Source organism: Watersipora subatra, chromosome 1 (genome assembly GCF_963576615.1).
Source record: "Watersipora subatra chromosome 1, tzWatSuba1.1, whole genome shotgun sequence".
Taxonomy (NCBI): domain Eukaryota; kingdom Metazoa; phylum Bryozoa; class Gymnolaemata; order Cheilostomatida; family Watersiporidae; genus Watersipora; species Watersipora subatra.
In genome coordinates, this window is record NC_088708.1 from 6,178,367 (window position 1) to 6,201,299 (window position 22,933).

The 22,933-nt window shown below is 35.3% G+C and overlaps 3 protein-coding genes across 3 annotated transcripts in view; 2 read left to right on the top strand and 1 right to left on the bottom strand.

Moving 5' to 3' along the window:
- The first annotated feature begins 111 nt into the window (after positions 1 to 111).
- LOC137388124 (TBC1 domain family member 22B-like) lies at positions 112 to 12,202 on the top strand. Its single transcript, XM_068074638.1, has 11 exons — positions 112 to 265; positions 1,129 to 1,236; positions 1,384 to 1,610; positions 1,974 to 2,138; positions 3,247 to 3,317; positions 3,418 to 3,612; positions 4,175 to 4,295; positions 4,585 to 4,767; positions 4,973 to 5,100; positions 6,056 to 6,151; positions 10,861 to 12,202. Exons 1-11 carry the CDS (start codon positions 189 to 191, stop codon positions 10,990 to 10,992), a joined length of 1,503 nt encoding a protein of 500 aa, XP_067930739.1. The 5' UTR covers positions 112 to 188; the 3' UTR covers positions 10,993 to 12,202.
- A 4,694-nt stretch (positions 12,203 to 16,896) lies between these two features.
- On the top strand, positions 16,897 to 18,593 carry LOC137385908 (transcription factor ces-2-like). Its single transcript, XM_068072516.1, has 2 exons — positions 16,897 to 17,519; positions 17,631 to 18,593. The coding sequence occupies exons 1-2, from the start codon at positions 17,384 to 17,386 to the stop codon at positions 17,936 to 17,938; spliced, it is 444 nt and encodes a 147-aa protein (XP_067928617.1). The 5' UTR covers positions 16,897 to 17,383; the 3' UTR covers positions 17,939 to 18,593.
- Positions 18,594 to 18,701: 108 nt separating this feature from the next.
- Positions 18,702 to 22,933, bottom strand: part of LOC137385907 (arf-GAP with GTPase, ANK repeat and PH domain-containing protein 1-like) — a 42,109-nt gene continuing 37,877 nt past the window's right edge. Inside the window, exons 23-24 of the mRNA XM_068072515.1 lie at positions 20,400 to 20,567; positions 18,702 to 19,252 (exon numbers count right to left, since the gene is read on the bottom strand). Of these exons, the coding sequence (XP_067928616.1) occupies positions 19,037 to 19,252; positions 20,400 to 20,567 (384 nt within the window). The 3' untranslated portion in view covers positions 18,702 to 19,036. The remainder of the gene's footprint in view (positions 19,253 to 20,399; positions 20,568 to 22,933) is intronic.

Genomic DNA, 22,933 nt, shown 5'->3' on the forward strand with positions numbered 1-22,933 from the left:
CATAATTCAGTTAAGACCAGTTATCGAGGGCTTAATTGCGGATGTTGAGGTGGTTAGGTAGTGGAGAACCCAACATCTACTTTCTGTTTATACCTTCCGATTATTATTATTTTGGTGGTGGTCGGCGTTCTTTGCTAATATGTCAGTATAGGTAGCGAATAACTTCCATTTGATGCAGTTTACATATTATGTCAAAAGATATATGCGATGATTTTAGTTTCGAAACTAGTTTTTGGAAGCCTAATTTAAAACCTTTGCCTGGCAGGTATGTGAATCAGAAGGGCAGAACGTATCATTGATAGCTTCAAGTTCATTGCACTGTATATTTAGTAAGAATTTTTTTTTAAATGTTTTGAGTAATTACAATTTGTAAAAAAGTTTTTAATAGTTTTTTTCAGGTTCTTGTTACAGATTAATTAATATGAGTAGTTGAAAGGAAAAAGATGATTTTGTAAAACTGTACTCCCATCTTGCAAAAAAAAACTTATATGCAACACCATTTCATTTAATCTGAAGTCTTTCGTATAATGTATTTTTATTTGCAAAATTTAAGCTCCTAATAAATAACACAACTTTGACGGTCAAACAAAGTACTTTCTAACGACTATTTTTGTTGTCTATATATTGTTTCAAACATCTTAAACTTGGTTTATTACGAAATGGATATGGCTTATTATATCAAACCACAAGTATTCGACACAACATATATTTTTCTCAACAGTTGTAAAGCTAGTTTTTAATCATGTTAAGAGTTAATCATAACATCAAATGGCCTACACCAAAGTTCCACACTGACAATTTACATTAAAGAGTCAGATGTATATTACTGAAAACAGACCAAGAGGCAATACATGCCTAGCTTATGGTTATGTATCAGACGATTATGTGGATCACAACGCACATAATCAAAAATGCATATTGTAGTTTATTATTTCAAGATGTTCACTCTATTAGGTACCACACATTTACTTCACATTGTTTCAGTCCTAATAGACCTTTATGCAATACTGCTGGTTTGGTTTTAATAGGCATATAATCGACGTTATTGATAACTATGTTTTACATGTTCGAGTTCTGCACAAACAGAATACTAAGCAATGGGATACTACTAAGCTATTATTATTTTAGTGTCTTCAAGGTTACTTGTGCATCAACCTCTTCAGAAGGACATTGTAATGAACAGCCACACATAAAGTCTTTAGAAATCAACGGAGCCACTCGCACTACATCTTCAAAGTAGGTGTAAAGCAAGAAAAATAGATTTGTTGTAGGCAGTGTTTTAGCCTGTAATATTTCCATCCAACATTCTAATTCAGGATTTGCTTTTCAAGTTGTATAATTATACGATAGTACAGGGTTATTAGGAGTACGTTGAATCTGTAGCATGGCTGCTTCACCAAGGAAGAATGCCAAGAGCTCTGCCACATCTTTCAAACAGTACGAAGCTAGCACGCAAGATGCTTGGGATGATGGAGATGATGACCTTTTGGTCAGACTGAGACTAGATACGAATATTATACAGTCAACAGCAAACCTGGTTATTGATAGCCACAACACTTCTGCTCCTCCTAATCTGATTTCTATACCTGCTGTACAAACGCCGCAGAAAGGTTATCTCTTTATTCATCTTTGTGTTATTCACTTTGCTAACAATTACTCATGCGTTTTCTCTTTCATTTGTAACCTGGCTTAAAGAGATTCGCTACTGATTTATAAAACTGAGTTATACTGAGTTATAAAACACTGCAATGGTTTTTTTAACTCTTTGTTGATACATGTACGGCAAACCTTTTGCGGAAATTAGCTGCCATTGGCTGCATGGCATTATATAGTTTTGTGAAAGAAGGTATTACACCGAACACAGTAAACAATAATTTTCAATGTCGGACAACTTATTGAGACCAACTTTTATAAGATATCTGATAAGTCAATATTCGAAGTTACATTGCAATCTGTTATTCGTACACTAACAGTATCTAATGGGAGAAGTGAATCTACATCACATTCTCAGAGTGGAGCGCCTCAGAGAAATGGGGCGTCTGGTCAACGATCTATTTCTAAAGCTCAGAGTGAAAGGGAACTCGCTAAACAAAAAAAGTTTGAAGCGTTACTAAACTCTCCACCAAAGAATTTGCTAGGTATTTATGATCACTTGATTGGTTCTCATTATTCTCTCACAGGCAGCTTGTTATTTCAGTTACACCTTTCTTCAATAGCACGAGCATTCCCTCAAAACAATATTCTGTATATCGTAATTATTATGTAACAATAACGTTGTGTGTCAGTCTTGGACGTTTCCAGTATGTTAGTTTAACTGCTCTTCATTGTGACAATATCAAAAATTCTGGTGTCCCATGCAGTTGTCTGGTGTCCCATGCAGTTGTCTGGTGTCCCATACAGTTGTCTGGTGTCCCATGCAGTTGTCTGGTGTCCCATGCAGTTGTCTGGTGTCCCATGCAGTTGTCTGGTGTCCCATGCAGTTGTCTGGTGTCCCATGCAGTTGTCTGGTGTCCCATGCAGTTGTCTGGTGTCCCATACAGTTGTCTGGTGTCCCATGCAGTTGTCTGGTGTCCCATGCAGTTGTCTGGTGTCCCATGCAGTTGTCTGGTGTCCCATGCAGTTGTCTGGTGTCCCATGCAGTTGTCTGGTGTCCCATGCAGTTGTCTGGTGTCCCATGCAGTTGCCTGGTGTCCCATGCAGTTGTCTGGTGTCCCATGCTACGTATTACCATGTATATAAGGGAAACAGTCCTCGTACAGAAGAAACTCAGCCAAGTCTTGTTGCTGTCTCTCGTTTATTAAATAAATGTTTGCTTATGTTTAGTTTACCTTGAGCTTGTCGTTTAGCTGAGATGAACATCTTAGAGTCATCTCACAGTGAGATAACAATAGAGATATTAATCTTTTGATTTCGCTTGCTATTGTGATAGCCTTAGCAACATGAATCTAATCTATGTAATTGCTTTGGTGCAATAATTTGGACAATATATAAAGTTATTTATCTTCAACTATGTAAGTACTCTTTGGCTGTCTCTGAATTCCTCATTAGTTATTTTGCGTCTATCATTTAATATAAGGCATAATCTAACTGAATGTGGAGTTGTTGACTCCTGTATCAGTCATAGTAAATGAAATAAGAAGACAGAAATTGCAAGTTTAACACGCTTGTTCTATTTTTGATAGTATTGGCAGACTGGTCTTTGCAACTGACTAAGTTTTTATCAGCTTCATACAAATTTTATTGCAGAGGAGCTGCGTCCTTTAAGTTGGTCAGGTATTCCTGCTTCATGCCGTCCCACAACCTGGAGGTTTTTATCGGTGAGTTGGATTGTGGTCTCCTTTTGATAAATGACACCTTGATATGAACCTGATGCGCTTTTTCATAAGTATACCATGTACCTGTTTTATTGTACGTTAGGGCTATCTACCAGCTGCCCTCGATCGAAGAGATTTGACCTTGGAACGAAAGCGGCAGGAATACTTTGGGTTCCTTGATCAGTACTTTGGCACCCGTCATCAGGATCAATATGAAGAAATATTTCGGCAGATACATATTGATGTTCCTAGAATGAACCCTTTGATACCACTCTTTCAGAATAAACAAGTTCAAGAGGTATTTATATTGCTCTACTTCTTTTGTACCTTCAGCTGCGCGCTTCCTCCAAGCAATGATTTTAGTTTATCACAATGACTTACAGCTCTCTAAGCAACGCATTTCATCATCTTCATTGCGTATCCTATAAAAGTAGATGTGAGAATGAGGAGTTGGTAAAAGAAGAGCGGTTGATTAACTATACTGTAGATGCTTCTATAATATATACCTCCATTTATTACATTGTAGGAGCATCTACTGTACTGGTATGAGTAATTCTTGCTAGTTCCCATCTTCTTGAGCAACTGGTTAGGGTTGTAAGAATAGTATACGCATTACATGGATTGCCTTCATAAATGACTAATGGTGAGCTTTTTTTTTAAAAGACGCAAAATATTATAAGTACTCATCAAACAACAGCGTTAGACAACATGTTTACTGCTGACGAGCTAGTGACAGACGTATTACATTTGTCTCTAACATTTTTTAGTCCGCGTTGACTAAGGATATTGGTTGTAACTCTCCTGCACACACATTACATAAATCATATTCTCCATGTCTATTGAAGTTTTCTCTACTGTAGATATTTGAACGAATCCTGTATATCTGGGCCATACGTCATCCTGCCAGTGGATACGTGCAGGGCATCAATGATCTCGTCACTCCGTTCTTTGTAGTCTTCCTCAGCGAGTCGATTGACGCAGGTTTGTTCTACCTGAGTACTGTATGCTCCGTCTATTGAAATATACCGCAACAGTTATTTGATTATTGGAACAAACGCCGAGTTGCTAAAATGATATGTAATTAGTCAAGGCTCCTCTACTACTTTTGTGAATAGTGTCTTGAAAAGTTGTGTTCACATCGCTATATGCATTTGACTTGCATATAATTTTCAGATTTAGTTTTATCGTCCAAGAAGTTGTAAAACTTATCACAGCTATCTAACGCTGTACATGTTCAACTTGTCTGCAAACAGTTTGGTCATTCATGCAGATGTGGAATCGGAAAATGTTGACATATCGGGTTTGAGCAAGGATCAGCTGAATATGATAGAGGCTGACAGCTTTTGGTGCATGTCAAAACTGCTCGATGGCATACAGGATAACTACACATTTGCCCAGCCTGGCATACAGAAGAAAGTGTCCGCTCTCAAGGAGCTCACTCATAGAATTGACAGTGGGTAACTTTGGCAAGATTCCCATTTTCCGCTTGCGTATTTATTAAGTCATGTCGCCGCTGTCTATGTTTATCTCAAGTGAAAGCTTGCGGGCAATCTTAAAAGTTTTTGTTATTTATTACAATGTTTTAAATCATTACAAACATTTACTCATGTTGATGAGCACAGAAATGATACTATTAAGCAGTGTAATACCAATAACAGGCAACTTACACCAACACATTGAGAACCAAGGGATAGAGTTCCTTCAATTCACCTTTAGATGGATGAACAACCTACTGATGAGGGAGCTGCCCTTACGCTGTACAATAAGACTCTGGGATACTTACCTGGTATGCTTTGTCTTTATCTTCCTAGTTCAGTTTGTAGTCATAGGCATGCACTCAGGGAGATTATGTATATGTAATGCTTATCTATCTACTGATCTTGCTATCAGCATTTAATTGAATCTTTGTTTGATGAAATCTGAAATATTTATCTCACGTTTGAGCCTTTAATACTAAACTGTAAGTGCGCAGAAAGTTTCTTTGTTAGTTCTGAATGGGGAGCTCACAATTCTTCTATATCTGGCTATTTTTATTCTAGCCCCCTTCTGTGTCGGTGCCAGCTAACACTCGAGTAATAAAACTGCATGTACATTTCGGTCAAGCATAGGCTGTGGCTGTGATGACCCAACCTTTTTTAGGTAAAGCATAGTATGCAGTTCACACTAGGTTCGAAACTTGCGAGTGTCTAAAGGTCGAATTAGATCACTGATTTGGAGATGACTCATTGCTGTTGTATTGAATCATCACCGAAACCGTGAAATCTACAATTGAAGAACATATTTACGACAAGTTTTTCCACTGCAATACAAAACAACGATTTTATAAAAGAAGAAAAATTAACAACACTCACAGAGCTAATTCAAGTAGTCCAACAAAACCAGTTAAACAGAATAAATGTCAAAATGTTCTGATCAGAAACGTTGTTTATTAATCATCAGTTGTGTTTTGCTCGTTGGAATTCAAAAACCATAATGCTAAGCTTGGATGGAGGGTAAATACTGGAAATAAAAGACTGTCGCCGACACTGGGCTGGCCGCAGTCTAACCCTCCTGCCGAATCACCACTACAGTTGGCCGAACACACAACACACTCTGAAACAATTTTCATGGCCCCTTGTACTTGAGCACAACGATGTTTTAATTAAAAACAATAAAATTGGTGAGTGAGTAATAGACAGAAATATCTACTTGGGTTCTCTCACGCATAGGCTGTGATTCATGATGATCCAACCTTGTTTTAGGCTGAACCAGATGGGTTTGCTGACTATCATCTCTACGTATGCGCCGCTTTTCTGACAAAGTTCTCCAAACAACTCATTCAGCAGCAAGACTTTCAGGTAATGTCGGTATCCTAGCTTTACGAGTCGATCACATGAGAACGTGTGAACTGTATTTAGTCTGTATTTACTGCACTTGTTCATCTTACTGCGTAATTAAAAGTACATTTCATTTAGTGTCTATTTCATTTTGTGAACTGTATGATTGAAAGTATATCTATTTCATTTTGTGAACTGTATGATTGAAAGTATATCTATTTTATCTTGTGAACTGTATGATTGAAAGTCTGTCTATTTCATCTTGTAAACTGTATGATTAAAAGTATATCTATTTCATCTTGTGAACTGTATGATTGAAAGTATGTCTATTTCATCTTGTGAACTGAATGATTGAAAGTATATCTATTTCATCTTGTGAACTGTATGATTGAAAGTCTGTCTATTTCTTCTTGTGAACTGTATGATTGAAAGTATATCTATTTCATCTTGTAAACTGTATGATTGAAAGTATGTCTATTTCATCTTGTGAACTGAATGATTGAAAGTATATCTATTTCATCTTGTGAACTGTATGATTGAAAGTCTGTCTATTTCTTCTTGTGAACTGTATGATTGAAAGTATATCTATTTCATTTTGGGAACTGTTTGATTGAAAGTATATCTATTTCATCTTGTGAACTGTATGATTGGAAGTCTGTCTATTTCATCTTGTGAACTGTATGACTGAAAGTATGTCTATTTCATCTTGTAAACTGTATGATTGAAAGTATATCTATTTCATCTTGTGAACTATATGATTGAAAGTATGTCTATTTCATCTTGTGAACTGTATGATTAAAAGAATGTCTATTTCATTTTGTGAACTGTATAATTGAAAGTATGTTTATTTCATCTTGCGAACTGTATGATTGAAAGTATGTTTATTTCATCTTGTGAACTGAATGATTGAAAGTCTGTCTATTTCATCTTGTGAACTGTATGATTGAAAGTCTGTCTATTTCATCTCGTGAACTATCTGATTGAAAGTATATCTATTTCATCTTGTAAACTGTATGATTGAAAGTATGTCTATTTCATCTTGTGAACTGTATGATTGAAAGTATGTCTATTTCATCTTGTGAACTGTATGACTGAAAGTATGTCTATTTCATCTTGTAAACTGTATGATTGAAAGTATATCTATTTCATCTTGTGAACTATATGATTGAAAGTATGTCTATTTCATCTTGTGAACTGTATGATTAAAAGAATGTCTATTTCATTTTGTGAACTGTATAATTGAAAGTATGTTTATTTCATCTTGTGAACTGTATGATTGAAAGTATGTTTATTTCATCTTGTGAACTGAATGATTGAAAGTCTGTCTATTTCATCTTGTGAACTGTATGATTGAAAGTCTGTCTATTTCATCTCGTGAACTATCTGATTGAAAGTATATCTATTTCATCTTGTAAACTGTATGATTGTAAGTATATCTATTTCATCTTGTAAACTGTATGATTGTAAGTATATCTATTTCATCTTGTGAACTGTATGACTGAAAGTATGTCTATTTCATCTTGTGAACTGTATGATTGAAAGTATATCTATTTCATCTTGTAAACTGTATGATTGTAAGTATATCTATTTCATCTTGTGAACTGTATGATTGTAAGTATATCTATTTCATCTTGTGAACTGTATGACTGAAAGTATATCTATTTCATCTTGTGAACTGTATGATTGTAAGTATATCTATTTCATCTTGTGAACTGTATGACTGAAAGTATGTCTATTTCATCTTGTGAACTGTATGACTGAAAGTATGTCTATTTCATCTTGTAAACTGTATGATTGAAAGTATATCTATTTCATCTTGTGAACTATATGATTGAAAGTATGTCTATTTCATCTTGTGAACTGTATGATTAAAAGTATGTCTATTTCATCTTGTAAACTGTATGATTGTAAGTATATCTATTTCATCTTGTGAACTGTATGATTGAAAGTATGTCTATTTCATCTTGTGAACTGTATGACTGAAAGTATGTCTATTTCATCTTGTAAACTGTATGATTGAAAGTATATCTATTTCATCTTGTGAACTATATGATTGAAAGTATGTCTATTTCATCTTGTGAACTGTATGATTAAAAGAATGTCTATTTCATTTTGTGAACTGTATAATTGAAAGTATGTTTATTTCATCTTGCGAACTGTATGATTGAAAGTATGTTTATTTCATCTTGTGAACTGAATGATTGAAAGTCTGTCTATTTCATCTTGTGAACTGTATGATTGAAAGTCTGTCTATTTCATCTCGTGAACTATCTGATTGAAAGTATATCTATTTCATCTTGTAAACTGTATGATTGAAAGTATGTCTATTTCATCTTGTGAACTGTATGATTGAAAGTATGTCTATTTCATCTTGTGAACTGTATGACTGAAAGTATGTCTATTTCATCTTGTAAACTGTATGATTGAAAGTATATCTATTTCATCTTGTGAACTATATGATTGAAAGTATGTCTATTTCATCTTGTGAACTGTATGATTAAAAGAATGTCTATTTCATTTTGTGAACTGTATAATTGAAAGTATGTTTATTTCATCTTGTGAACTGTATGATTGAAAGTATGTTTATTTCATCTTGTGAACTGAATGATTGAAAGTCTGTCTATTTCATCTTGTGAACTGTATGATTGAAAGTCTGTCTATTTCATCTCGTGAACTATCTGATTGAAAGTATATCTATTTCATCTTGTAAACTGTATGATTGTAAGTATATCTATTTCATCTTGTAAACTGTATGATTGTAAGTATATCTATTTCATCTTGTGAACTGTATGACTGAAAGTATGTCTATTTCATCTTGTGAACTGTATGATTGAAAGTATATCTATTTCATCTTGTAAACTGTATGATTGTAAGTATATCTATTTCATCTTGTGAACTGTATGATTGTAAGTATATCTATTTCATCTTGTGAACTGTATGACTGAAAGTATATCTATTTCATCTTGTGAACTGTATGATTGTAAGTATATCTATTTCATCTTGTGAACTGTATGACTGAAAGTATGTCTATTTCATCTTGTGAACTGTATGACTGAAAGTATGTCTATTTCATCTCGTGAACTATCTGATTGAAAGTATATCTATTTCATCTTGTAAACTGTATGATTGTAAGTATATCTATTTCATCTTGTGAACTGTATGATTGAAAGTCTGTCTATTTCATCTCGTGAACTATCTGATTGAAAGTATATCTATTTCATCTTGTAAACTGTATGATTGTAAGTATATCTATTTCATCTTGTGAACTGTATGACTGAAAGTATGTCTATTTCATCTTGTGAACTGTATGACTGAAAGTATGTCTATTTCATCTTGTGAACTGTATGATTGAAAGTATGTCTATTTCATCTTGTGAACTATCTGATTGAAAGTATATCTATTTCATCTTGTAAACTGTATGATTGTAAGTATATCTATTTCATCTTGTGAACTGTATGATTGTAAGTATATCTATTTCATCTTGTGAACTGTATGATTGTAGGTATATCTATTTCATCTTGTGAACTGTATGACTGAAAGTATGTCTATTTCATCTTGTGAACTGTATGATTGAAAGTATGTCTATTTCATCTTGTAAACTGTATGATTGAAAGTATATCTATTTCATCTTGTGAACTGTATGATTGAAAGTATGTCTATTTCATTTTGTGAACTGCTCAATCTAGCGCACCCATGAAACACCATATTGGTTTTCACAGAGCATTGATCTGTACTACTAGATTATTTTTGTGGGTAGTAATACTAGCTTAACATTTTGCAGCTCAAAGACATTTCTAGATATTCATTCATTTCTACATTTCATTAGTCAATCATTCAACCCATAAACACAAAAGAACAGGTTAGGCTTGTGCACAAGTAGCATTTTTTGCATCATTGGAGTTGTTTTTTCTTGAATAATTATAACAAGCATTTTTGGTAGCAAGGATTATCATAACTCTTATTAAAATAAAAAACTCATTTTTACACAAAATGTAGTTAGTTACCTCACGGCATTGTAATTGCACAAATATACACTATGATCAATAAAATTGAAGCGATCGATTTTCGTGTTCTCGTATTACATATAAAGCAAATCCTACCTCTGTGTTGTTATCTTTTAGTGAACTGTTTGTTTATATAAAAATCATTGCACTTAATACTGATTGCGATGAATGGAATTATTTCTCCAAGTGCGCTGCACGTCACTTCTCTCTGCTTGAGACAGCAAAATATCCTTGTAAAGAAGCAAGAGTTTTCTGCTCCTGCAAACTGATTCCGCAAGTAAAAGTTGATCTAAAAAGAATAGTCTCACACAGCTCAGTGATGAGTACTAGTATTGGCCAGTCATAGAGACCTCTCAACATAATTCTGTCTAATCTCTTACTTCATCATAGTGAAATGATGTAAAAGTTTTCCCACTGTAAAATAGTGTGTAAACAACACTATTTGGGACAAACTACGTGCATAGCAAAATTATCTCTTGTTACCAGCTCATAGATTAAAGATGGATTGTATATATATCCATCGTCAGTTTGAGTAAGGCTGTCCTATTCTTTGTCATATCGATATTTGGTAGTCTCTAGATTGGCTTACCAAACTGCCTGTCTTCGAAGGTTTTCAATTGATCGAGTAGCCACACTTTTTTTTCCTATTCTCACATTCATTTTCTAATGTTGTTTTAGTTTGAATATACATATTTTGGAGTGTGGACGCAGATCCTTATTTTGCAGACATTGATGACGCTTCTGCAAAACCTCCCGACAGATAAATGGAATGACGAAGACATTGGTGAACTGACTGCTGAAGCCTACAGACTCAAGTACATGTTTGCTGGAGCACCGCAGCACTATAAGACATCTTGACCGTAGCTCCTCCAGTTTGCCATTTGAAGTTTCCGAGGAGGTGGACTTGATACGAGATGACATTACTCTCTTACTCTAGTCATGAGCCTGAGTTCCCCTGCTTCCCTTTTAACTCTGCCGTTTACAGCTCAACTCCCAAAAAGCAGGATCAGGCGAACGAGAGGAAGAGACAATAACTAGACTAGGAGAAGAAAAAGATAATAAATGGAGAAACAGTATTCTTCATCTTCGTCTCATAGATTATTCCATTTGAGGACCTCGTGTACATACATATCCATTATACCATATCTATTTTGACTGCAGTTAAGATTGTCCATTTTTCCAGTCGAAGAGTTATCCACTCTTACCAATCGCTTCCCGTTGTCAGTATTCAGACAAGGCATTGCCAATACTGCATAACATTGATTATTTTATTATGCTGATGCTCTCATAGTTTAATGACATCTTTTTCATTTCTGTCCTCTGCTGTTCATAATGTTCGCTTGCGTGTCAAAGACAGAATCGCGCAATCATATATTTATATATCCAGGGTAGAATGATGCGTCTGGGACTGTCAAGGCTACACACGTCTATAGCTTAATACCTTTTGGTCACAAGTATTGGTAAAAAAAGTTTTTTTAATTCCTGGTCAATTACGCGATTTTATATTGTCTTACTATAAAAAGATTTGATTTATAGTTTATTTGCAATTTTAGTTTGTCATGTTAATAGAGGCCTCCAAAGGCAGTTGTATGCAATCCGCTTAATATTATATTATCAAGGACTCATTAGACATGACGATTGTGTATGTAATTATCATATGGAACCTACAGTATGTTAGTAGGGAAACTCTCACTCTATATACGCTATTATCATTACATGTTTGTGTCAGAGAAATAGCTGTTGGTATATGCTGTTTTGAGAAATTTATGTCAAGTTTCTATTTAGCCTTAGATTGCAGCTGCATCGCATTAAATAGGTCTTATTAATCTTCTACAGATGTAGTTTTTAAGAGTTGTCCTCTTGGTTACAAGAACCAGGAGGTTTATAATGATAAAATTGATAGTAGGGATTTCACATGGTAAGAATGTAGAAATTAGAAGGAAGCTTTTCGGTTGCATCAATGTTTGATAAATTAATGGAGCCATCTTGTATAAATATAGCTCAGAATAATATATACCAGAAGAAACCAGCCGAGAGTGGGAGCAAAGAGTCAGGCTCACTTGAAGGAACAATCTGATGAAGTCCTACAAAACACAAACTTTATTACTGTTAGTGTTTTGTTGCCTCTTAGTTTTGATTTATAAAATAAACATCTTACAGCATTGAAACAGTTGCAATCGCATTGTTTTTACATTTAACAACTCAAGTCAAGCTAAATGATCTCGTGTCAAATCAAAGTTTCCCATTTAAAAATAATATGAGCAATTAAAGAATGGCTGGTGCTTTTTTTGTGAAAGTTCGACACTAAATAACAACAAAGTTTGCATAACAAACTAATGAGAGACTTTTCCAAATATATGGTTTTTGTATATTTGGATTTAGATAACAATAACAATCCAACAATGAATGGGTGCTTCCAAATTTGATTGCTTTGCTATTGCTATAGTACCTGACCATGAAATAACTCAAGGATGTTTGAAAACTGTAAAATTGAAATTTTGTGTTCTACTTATATCTTGCCATGTTATTTAAATTTATCTTAAGATTAAGATAAATTTGTCATTCGTTTTTATCTCATTTTATCAATAAAAATTTATTGTAAAAATATATCCTTTTTTGGTCACAAGTTTTTATGAAAAGCTTAAAATAATGGTGAAAAATTAATATTAATTGATACTTATTATATCTGTCTTGTTATATTATATAATAACGATGTTTTTGAATCAGCAGAAGTTGCTTACACTCTTCAACCGTTTGTAACCTGTACAGAACCATGTGAGTGTTTTATGAGTTATAGCAAATATCTCCATTACAGAGTGACTGTTGATATAAAATTATGTGACTATGAAAAGAGTGTGACATCAGAAAACACCCGCTTATATTATGAATACTCATTCATCGTTGGGCTGAAACTCTCCTGGCTATCAAATGATGAGTGCGACTCTAAGTTTTTGAAAGTTGGTATTTATTCCTTATTTATTAGCTTGTTTCTATGCAAGCAGACATGTTTACCAGCGAATACTCATCTCAAAACCTCATTAGGTCTTTAACTGTATGAAAGCTAGATGATTGGAGCAGAAAGCTCAACAGTTTGTTTGTCATTTGGCTTGCACCAATTTATAGAAGATTAATGTTATAACATAATGATACAATATTTTGCATTTCTAATATGTTTAGAATGACAACCACAAGATTAATATAAAAAAACGTTTTATTTTGATCATCCATTTTGAAGATAAGATTTATGTTTAGCAAGGGACTTGTTTAGCAGGCTTGCTTAGTTGTACTGAATTTTTATAGTTTTGGCCCCAAAATCAAATTAGTGTTGAGGCATTTAAGCAATCTACCAATTTAGTGTTACAGGAGGAATTTCTTGTGGCTATAAAATTATGTTTTTCATTGCTGTGCACATCTACATTAAAAAATTATAAAAACAAAAATCTGATTATTTGAACAGTTGGCTTTAGAATCTGCTGAATAATACTTTAGCGTTATTATATCTGATAATTTGATGAAGAACTTTTAAAAATCAGCTTTATCTTGTAATATGCCTGTTTTCTGTAGACAAGCAAAGGTTGAGTAGGGTGACAACAGATGGAGGCAGTAAATAGTGGTGACCTAATTGGTGCAGCATACAGCCAGGCGCTCATTGATTATTCAATAGCAGCCGCCATCTTTATCAAATATAATAGGTTATTCCACTATCTGCTGGACATAGTAGACCCTGCATCATTCCTAGACTATTATGTAATTTTCTGCATAAAGTAAGTAACTAATTACCCCTTAGATTATCTATGTACACGCCTATTTAAATCTTACATGTTTATAATTTTTATATCTAGAAAAATATGTAGTCAAAGCGCTAAAGTACATTAATTTGACAGTTTCTACCCCTGACTAGTCATGTGAGTCCATTACGTAAAGTTGTCCTTTTCCAAGCTATATTACGATTTTGGGAAATATTATGCAAGGTTAGTTGAAACATTTCTTAAGATGGCGGAAGCGTATTACCCAGGATTTGCATCATCAGAGGAGCTTCTTCAATCTTATGATGTACCTCAAAGTCTCTATCAGGCTACCGCCAGCAACTCCGTGGCATTTCAATGTGGCGCAGACGAACAACCACACTATGGTGAGTGTGTTATGCAATGAGAATAATGAAGCTGCATATTAGGATTATGTTAAGTACACCGCCATTTTGTCTTGAGCGTATGTTACACTCTAAAGTTATATAAGAAATTATATAAGAATCTAATATTGTCTGAAGGTTCGCCACTTATTGTTTTGTGCAATCAATTTGGCCGCACATAACTTACATAACATATATATATGTATATATAGCTGGGCTAGTCTCGCTGGATCTTTGTTCAGAGTTCGTTTGGTAAGAGAAGCAGCAGTTAAAATCAGTGCTGTTTATCAAGTTTGCTGTCACTTGTAAGTAAACCTTTAAGTTGTATTTTGCTTACTAGATGGGAGTCAAGAACTTATAGGGTAGTCAGAAATAAATGGTGTGTGATCTTTAGTGATTTGTACAAGAAAAGACATCAATATTGACTCATTGTTACAAAAGTGTGTCAAAGATAGAAAGTTAGTATAACACGATTTTGTAAAGTTCTATTTGAGTTCTATTAAGAGTTCATTGAAAAAAAAGATTTATTGTTCAAATACTTTGTTTATCTCAAGTATTCTGTTCCCCTTTGTAGGCTATCAACAAAAATCAAAGTCTTATAATAACTGCGGCGATGGAGTGTCTGGTTTTGATGAAGTTGTACCATCAGAGATACCAGAGAGCTATAACTGTTTCCAGCAGTATGTCACATCACCTACAGATCATTTGGACCCAAATGCTAATGATTACGGCATGGAGTCCATGTCCAGTCAACAGATGGTACCTCAGGAACAAATACATTCAGCTTATTCATTCGGAATGAGCAATAATGGCTTTTCTATACCTCAGATACAAGAAGAAAGATGGATGCCTGGTGCCAGCAGTTACGATCGAGCGACTTTAGCATATGGCCAAACCTCTACTACAATCCAGCAAGAGTTTACAGGTAGCTAAAGTTATTTGAGCGCACTTCAAAGAGAAATAATAACTTTCATGAATAGCTAAATAATGATTGATTTTATCGTAAAGTTGCAAAAGATGATGATGTAATATCATGGAAGTACTGTAGATTTGACCAATTAATTCACATAAGTGAGCCAATTTTACTCCTTTTTAGGTCAAATCTACCTTCTTTGCTGCATTATTTTTTAGCGCAACGATCGAAAATATATTCACTTGTTTTATAGCTGAGGTCTCGGGATTTGAATGAGAAACACAAAACGGATAAGTCAATTTGTAACATTTGAAAATGTACTATAATTGACATTGTAGGATATACCGATAACAGCATCGGCCTTATCCTGGTAATACATGATATCAGAGTAATCTTCTCCTGGATTTGCATTGCAATGGCGTCACGTGATGCATTGCTTTATTTGTCCAGGCTATGACTTATTATCCATGTGTGGGATTGGTTTGGCTGTGCGCTTTAAAATCAGGGATTAGTCCACGTGCAGTCTGAAATACTTGTAGCGTGCTGTCTTCATAGGCAGAGGAGTTGACCGCAGATATTCATCCAGGTGTCCATAGTATATGCCAAAACTGTGGGTGTTAACGCTGAGGTATGAAAATGCAGTGAAAGAAAAGTTACTAAACCACAACAAAGGATGGGCTGCGCCAGCCGAAATATACAAAGAGGTGTAGAACAAAGAGGCCAGTTATTATCAGCTATAACCAGAACAAATTATGCTTCTATAACAATAGCTGCTTTCCAGTAATCTTCTGCTTAGTTTGCTTGGTTATGGATATATCATTTCATCGCTAGTGGCAAGGATATGTTTCAGCTTGGTGGCTTTATGAGTCTTGTAGTAACATCTCACAAGAATCAAATCATCAACCTATATATTTAAAATTTCAAGGATATGACCTCAAATTCTTGTGCAGCAGGTTGCTGGGTTAAACTTCGTTCCACCTATCCAACTGTTCACAGGATATCAAAGCTCTGTAAACCACTTCTTAGCTCCAAACAGGTTCACGCTTAAATATACCATGAAAAATTAACTAAATGTTTGCATGATACTAAAGTCTTGATTGTCCTTGGTTAAAAACTTACACTTGCGCGCAAATTTTTTGTAATAATCTTTTACTGTAAAAAGATTAAAATGATATCCGTTTGTTATCTAAGTGTTTGTTAAACATACATTGGTGAAGCCCTTAGCAACTGCTTGTGTGTTGGTACACTACATTAGCACCGTATCCATAGACCACCCAATTTTTATTACGAGCTTCATCCTTTTGGTTTGAGCCTCAGTCTATTTTTAGTGAAACCATGTTGAGTTTTAAGGCATGGCATAAGTTTGGTACAGTCAATGTCCTCCAACACTAGATGCTCAAGTATTGTATATAATTCCTTTGTTTAAAGAACTCATGCACTCTTGTTTCACCTAACAATATAACTAATTTTTTTGCAGAATTTTTTGCATGCAAAAACAAATCATAGATGATGAGCAGAGTGTGCAATACAGTGATGGAGTCTTGCTTCTAGTTTATGTCAAACTGTTATTCTTTAGCATTCATGTGAGCCTTTGCTGTTTGAGGGCTTCACTGTAATTCAACTCCGCTTAGTGAAGGGCCTGCCCTGTTTTTTAGCATTGGTCCATCCAGTTGTTTTTGCATCTAATATCGTTAGCCCATTGATTGCTAACAATTGTGGTTAGGCGCTATTGACTAACTAGATTGTTTTTGTTAGCATTTTGCTTGGAGTGGCTTCATTTCAGTTTGAGACCTCATCTCTTATACAATTCACTGCAACTCTCTCACCGCTTACTCTCGAGTAGTTTTTGGTTTCGCTGTCGTGCTGGATAGACTGGAATTCAAACAGACCGCTCGATGTTGTGACAAAAGGGGAACATCTTTCGCACTGGTGCTATTTGTCATTCCCAACAACTAGTAATCTCACTAGCTAATGAACTGGTGCTGACAATACTTTCGTATATCTTCTTTTTTGAAAGTCGAATTCAGAATCTACAGTTATCAACAGGACAGTCTGCTGAAAACGGCTAGTATCTAGTGAGACGAATAAACTATTCAGATGCTGAAGGATTAAGATCTCTCCATGTTGCGTTTCATTTAGCGAACTCTATTACTTCTCCATTATCCTTTTTATTGAGAAACTCCATAATTTACAAGCGGCTAGCTAGGATGGATCCTACGCAGTTCATGCTTCCGATGCCTTCAATGATTCCTCCTCATTTACTACACAATATGTCCATACCAACCACTTGCGCTCCTCCTGCTCCTCCTATGCCTATGGATATACTTGGCTTCTGGGCGAATGGTAAACTAATGCTTGTTGCTATAGATATCACTCTCTATTACCTTTAGCTAGCTCATAATGCAACCCTGCCTCTTTGCAATTTTTCTAACTAGCCTATTACCACTCTTTCAGGTTCAAGTCCAACTGTTGCCCGTGCCATCGCAGCTACCCAGAATCAAAAACGTCCTCGCAGTGAGAAAAAGCCCATACCAAGAGACCAAAAGGACAATAAATACTTTGAACGGCGCAAGAGGAACAACCAAGCAGCAAAGAAATCTCGAGATGCTCGTAAAGCGAGGGAAGACGACATAGCCATTCGGGCGACGTACCTTGAGAAGGAAAATGCTGTACTTAGAGCTCAAACGGCTACCTTAAGGGAAGAAGCTCATTCGCTGAAACAAGCTCTTATACAAAAGAGACGACAATCTATGATTTCATGATATTTACTCGACTTTGGACATTAGTCAGTATGATTATTTAATTTTATTCAGACCACGTACTCTTTTTGCCGTCAATTTTTTTGACCAGATAATCTTTTATTTTGCCGGTGCGCGCAGTATTCTCAGTTCCCTCTAATTGTTACAATAATTATTTTATGCAATCCTACCTCAATTTAATAGTTCAGTCCATTCTTGTCAAAATTTTGGTAAAAAGCAAAATCATTACTCGCATATCATACTGAGTATTTAGGATTGCAGCAACAAATTGCTTCCACTTGGAATATACATTCGAATCATCGGTATTGCTAAAATCATATCTAAAGACTATTTTAATCCTTTTTCCAAACACCAAAGTCATCTTACAGCATTTGTCTCAACCGTGTCTCAACACAAAATGAGAATTTTGGTTTACATGGAATCCACTGACCAAGTTTGCATCGGCCATCTTTGCTCGCGATGCTCTAACACGATTGATAGTGTCCTAGTTTCTTGTTTGTATTTATGAGTGCAACCCATTTCTCTAATATTGTAATTTTTGTGTTATAAAAACGCATGCATTCTATTTCTACTACGAGTCTATCATTATTGTTCACTATTCAATGTATGTTTATGTATGTTTTCTGTTTTAATATTATATGCCTGTTTCTATCACTTAGTCATCCTTACTATCAAGTCACCTTTTACACAATCAAACAATACATCACAGATTAGACTAAGCGTCGCCTGTTTTGGGATAGCAAGAACTATATTTACATACTGTTTGAGAGAGCAATATTATGCTTTGTATAAATATCTATACAGGAGACTTGAGACCCAGTAGACTATATACACCATTTATAATCTCGCAAATGACTGGAGTACACAGAAGGATGCAAATGTATGTTCTTTAATGTCTCGCAACGTAAAAATTCTGATTGTCATAATAGTGACAATGTTTTGGGTAGACTAGCCTACAGATTAGAGTGGCCATTATATCTTTGTCTTTAGACAACTATCAACTAAGAGACAAAAAAAGTAAAGCTAAATTCCAAAAATGACACAAAATATAAAAAATAAAAATTTTGACACCGTAATGGCAGAAAGAGCAACGAATAAAGGCTAGTGAATAGAGTTGAGAGATGACCTGTCTTTGTGTTTGTCTGCTAGAGGTAGGCCTTCAGTTCTAAGGCTACCTCGACGAGCTCTCGGGAGTGTCATGGCGTCCTGACAACCGTTGCTCTGTAATATCACAGCACAGTCATTCGCACCGACCTTCTTTGCATACCAGAGAGCAGACCGGCCCTCCAGGTCCAACTTTTTTACATCCGCTCCAGCCTGCATCACATATGGTAGGATTTAAGTTCTTTCTTAAGCTCTGCTACAGTTGCTCGTGATATCACAAGGGGCTTAGAAATAACACACTTAAACAAGTTTATAAACAAATCCATTAAAAAAATAATAATGAAGATTTAAATTTAAAGACTATACTTGAGTGGTTCATGTTCCCAATTTCAACAGGCTTCAACAAGTTGTTGATCAGCCAAGCGGTAGAGTCTGTTTAATAAAAGTTTGGCAAAATCTTCCAGATATTCTGGATGCGTAAACTGCCAGAAACACAGCAGTGACCACCGATTGTCTTCAGCAGGTTGATAACTACTTCCACCTACTAGCTAATCAGAGTCTATTGAAGAACCCTAAAGGTGCAAACGCACTAGGCGATATTTAGTGCGGGTATCGCGCTGTGTGGTGCTAATCTGCGCTAGAACTCACTCAGCGAGCTCATGCAGAGTGATAACGCTACGAGATGCATTTCGATTGGTTGGTTTTTCCCATAATGCAATTATGTGACTGGTAATTTTTTTGTATCTATGTTCACCGATGTACAGCAACAACATTTTGCCATTTTGTTACGATTGAAACATCAAAATTAACACTGAATTGTTCATAGATTTAATTAAAGCACAGCCAATCCTGTATGACACAACAAACAAATATTACAAAAAACCCAGTTGAAAACCAACATTTGGGAGTCAATCGCTGTGCAGGTTGACCACCTTGAGAATGATAAATAATTATTATATTAAAAATAAACAACTACTATAAAGTAAGCTATATATATAAAAATCGTAAAATATTACTGTTAAAAATACAGTAGTCGTTTTTTCATTGTCTTCTTGTAGCGTACAATCCGTGAAAGGGAGATAGGCCTAATAACAAAAACGGAAGTTGTTTACACTGTTGCCTAGAAGGGGCCATACTGACTTAAATTTATTAACAATTCCGAAGACACCAATGATACGGAATTTTATTGGCAGTTTGTGAGCGTGCCCGTGTTATCGTTTGCTGGTGAATCGCTCCAGTGTGCACACGCCCGCGATAACTCCGCGCTCATGACGCTCGCGATAAAATCGCCTAGCGTGTTTGCACCTTAACTGTCAAACTCTCTAGCTAACTGCACAGTCACAGGTGGAGACGCGCTTACCCAGAGGAGGAGCTGTAAGAAGACAGGGTTGGCTTGCTGTGCCGCTATATGCAATGGAGTCCTCCTATCATTCACGGAGTAGGCCAAGCTAACATCCTCAGCTGTTGAATTGGCTAGGAGAAGAATAACTTGTGACATCTCTTGTCGAGCTATCGCGTCTATCAACAACTGGAAAAAGAATGGGTAGCAAAACTGAAGTGATAGTGAGGCATTTTTAAACTTGTAGAAGTTGGCAGTAGTCATGGTCACATTACACAGAGATTTTAAGACAGCTACAAACAAACACTGCCAAACCTGCGATAGCATCCACCTATCTCCTGCACAAATAGACACATTAATGTGACACATTTGTAAAAAAAACTTTTTCTTGTTATAGAGCTCAAATGCTTAACAAGGTACTACATTTTTATTGAGAAAATGAGATAAAAATGAATGACAAATTTATCTTAATCTTAAGATAAATTTAAATAACATGGCATGATATAAGTAGAACACAGAATTTCAATTTTACAGTTTCCAAACATCCTTGAGTTATTTCATGGTCAGGTACTATAGCGATAGCAAAGCAATCAAATTTGGAAGCACCCATTCATTGTTGGATTGTTATTGTTATATCTCATATATATATACACAACTGCAGTCTTCATGTTATTGTTATATCTCATACACAACTGCAGTCTTCATGTTATTGTTATATCTCATACACAACTGCAGTCTTCATGTTATACTTGCAGTTAAAGTAGATGTAAAGCCAGCCTGCAATTAGAACAAAATTTTGACAATTTTTGTGACCAGTTGAGATTAGTCATTAATTGATCAAATTATATTTTCATTTCATCGCAGCAGCTCTTTGTTTACATCAGGGAGTAGTTAAAAATACCTTTAAAGGTCCAGACTAGATTTGACGGTATTTTGGTAACTATTATTGTCGTAAATATTTTTAAAAAGTCTTTCGACAATTGAAAAATATTATTAAAATTTTTTATTTAAATTCTGTCAAAGTAAAATGTATCAATATACTGTTTACAAATATGTTAGAAAGTTCTAAACATTTAGGCATGTGCTAAAAGTAATATATGTATAATACAATATAAGTCTTCGGCCAAATATGTATAAAATAATACATTAGGCCTACTTGACCAATTTTATACAACCAGAAGTCTGCCTTTTAAAGCCATTTTAGTCAAAAGTCTAAGACTGGTGTGTGCCTAATATCAAGCCTTAAATAATCGATAACAAAAAGTACTCTGAACAAGAAACATCTTTCCAGGCGTTAATCATCACAGATACTAATAATATTTTTAAACAATGAATTATAATTTAGCAACAATAAGGTAAAAGGGGATGCGTAAAATGATCAACTGGAATAACTGCTCCCCTCACAAAAAGGTAAAGATGCCTCCGAGTCTGATGCTAAACCAGGTGGAGTAATTCATGCGCAAGGTCGGGCAGCTCTTATTGCCTGGTGTTAGTTATCTAAATTTGTGGTCATGGCAGTGGTTAGACATTGTTTTATTCAACGCCACAGGCTTCTCGTGTAGCCAAATTGACACCAACCAGTTGACAGACATCAATGCAGGAGCGATTTAATCACCTATATGCATTTCTTTGCCCAACTGATCTTGTGGTTTGTTTAGGATTTTTCCAGGCCGCAGATTACAAAAGGGTTATTATGTTCATAAACTCATAACCAGCATATGTTATCAACCACGGCCTTAACTCCTGTTTACCTCCAGTTAGTTTCTCGCTGAGAATATTCATAACACAATATAATAAGCTATACAGCTGGGTCGCATTCAAACACATCCGTAGCAAACAACAAGCGAGCACCCAACTCTATAAACCCCTGGGATAAAGATACAAATTATGAATTTCTTAAGACACAACCGCAATTCATCTCGGCTTGAATGGGGCTGAGTAGCTGATGGTCGGTCTTTGGCAAAGTGCTCATCTGATATGCAACACTAGATGACTCGCTGCGGTCAGTCCAGTAAACATCATGGTTAGATAAATAATTATCTGTTTCGGTAACTGGAGGCAAGCTGGCACTGACACTAACCATCACCTGCCTGCTCTTGCCACTGCGATCGCTTGCATTCAACATTGCTAATAGACACCATCCAGTCATGATGACATTAACTTCAACATAATGCTTAAAGGCCTGGCTACATACTGACGAAATACGTCTTTTACATGACTGACGAGTTGGTGATACGTCGGCAACGCATTGTCGACGAGTCATTTTGAAACGAACATGTTGGTCTACATCGGTATAAATAGACCCAATGCATCTGCGATTGACCTAAACAGTTTAATACTACGATCTTGATTAAATTTTAATCATTTTCAACGCATGCTCATTACACCAAAGATTGGCTTACGAATGACGATGAGAACAGAGCTTCACACAAACAGCCATTTATAGATAGATGGACATAGACATTTTCACTTGTAACATATATAAGAAAGTCACTAGTATAACCTGAAGAATTTTTTTGGTAATTACATTTTTTTAACCTTTTAAATATTTTTGG

Bases quoted from the DNA above. Each gene is read 5' to 3' on its own strand.
- LOC137388124 (XM_068074638.1), top strand. From the start codon at position 189: ATGTCAAAAGATATATGCGATGATTTTAGTTTCGAAACTAGTTTTTGG. The intron at 1,611-1,973 runs GTTATCTCTTTA...GTACACTAACAG, and splicing joins TGTACAAACGCCGCAGAAAG to TATCTAATGGGAGAAGTGAA. The intron at 4,768-4,972 runs GTGGGTAACTTT...TACCAATAACAG, and splicing joins GCTCACTCATAGAATTGACA to GCAACTTACACCAACACATT.
- LOC137385908 (XM_068072516.1), top strand. From the start codon at position 17,384: ATGGATCCTACGCAGTTCATGCTTCCGATGCCTTCAATGATTCCTCCT. The intron at 17,520-17,630 runs GTAAACTAATGC...CCACTCTTTCAG, and splicing joins ACTTGGCTTCTGGGCGAATG to GTTCAAGTCCAACTGTTGCC.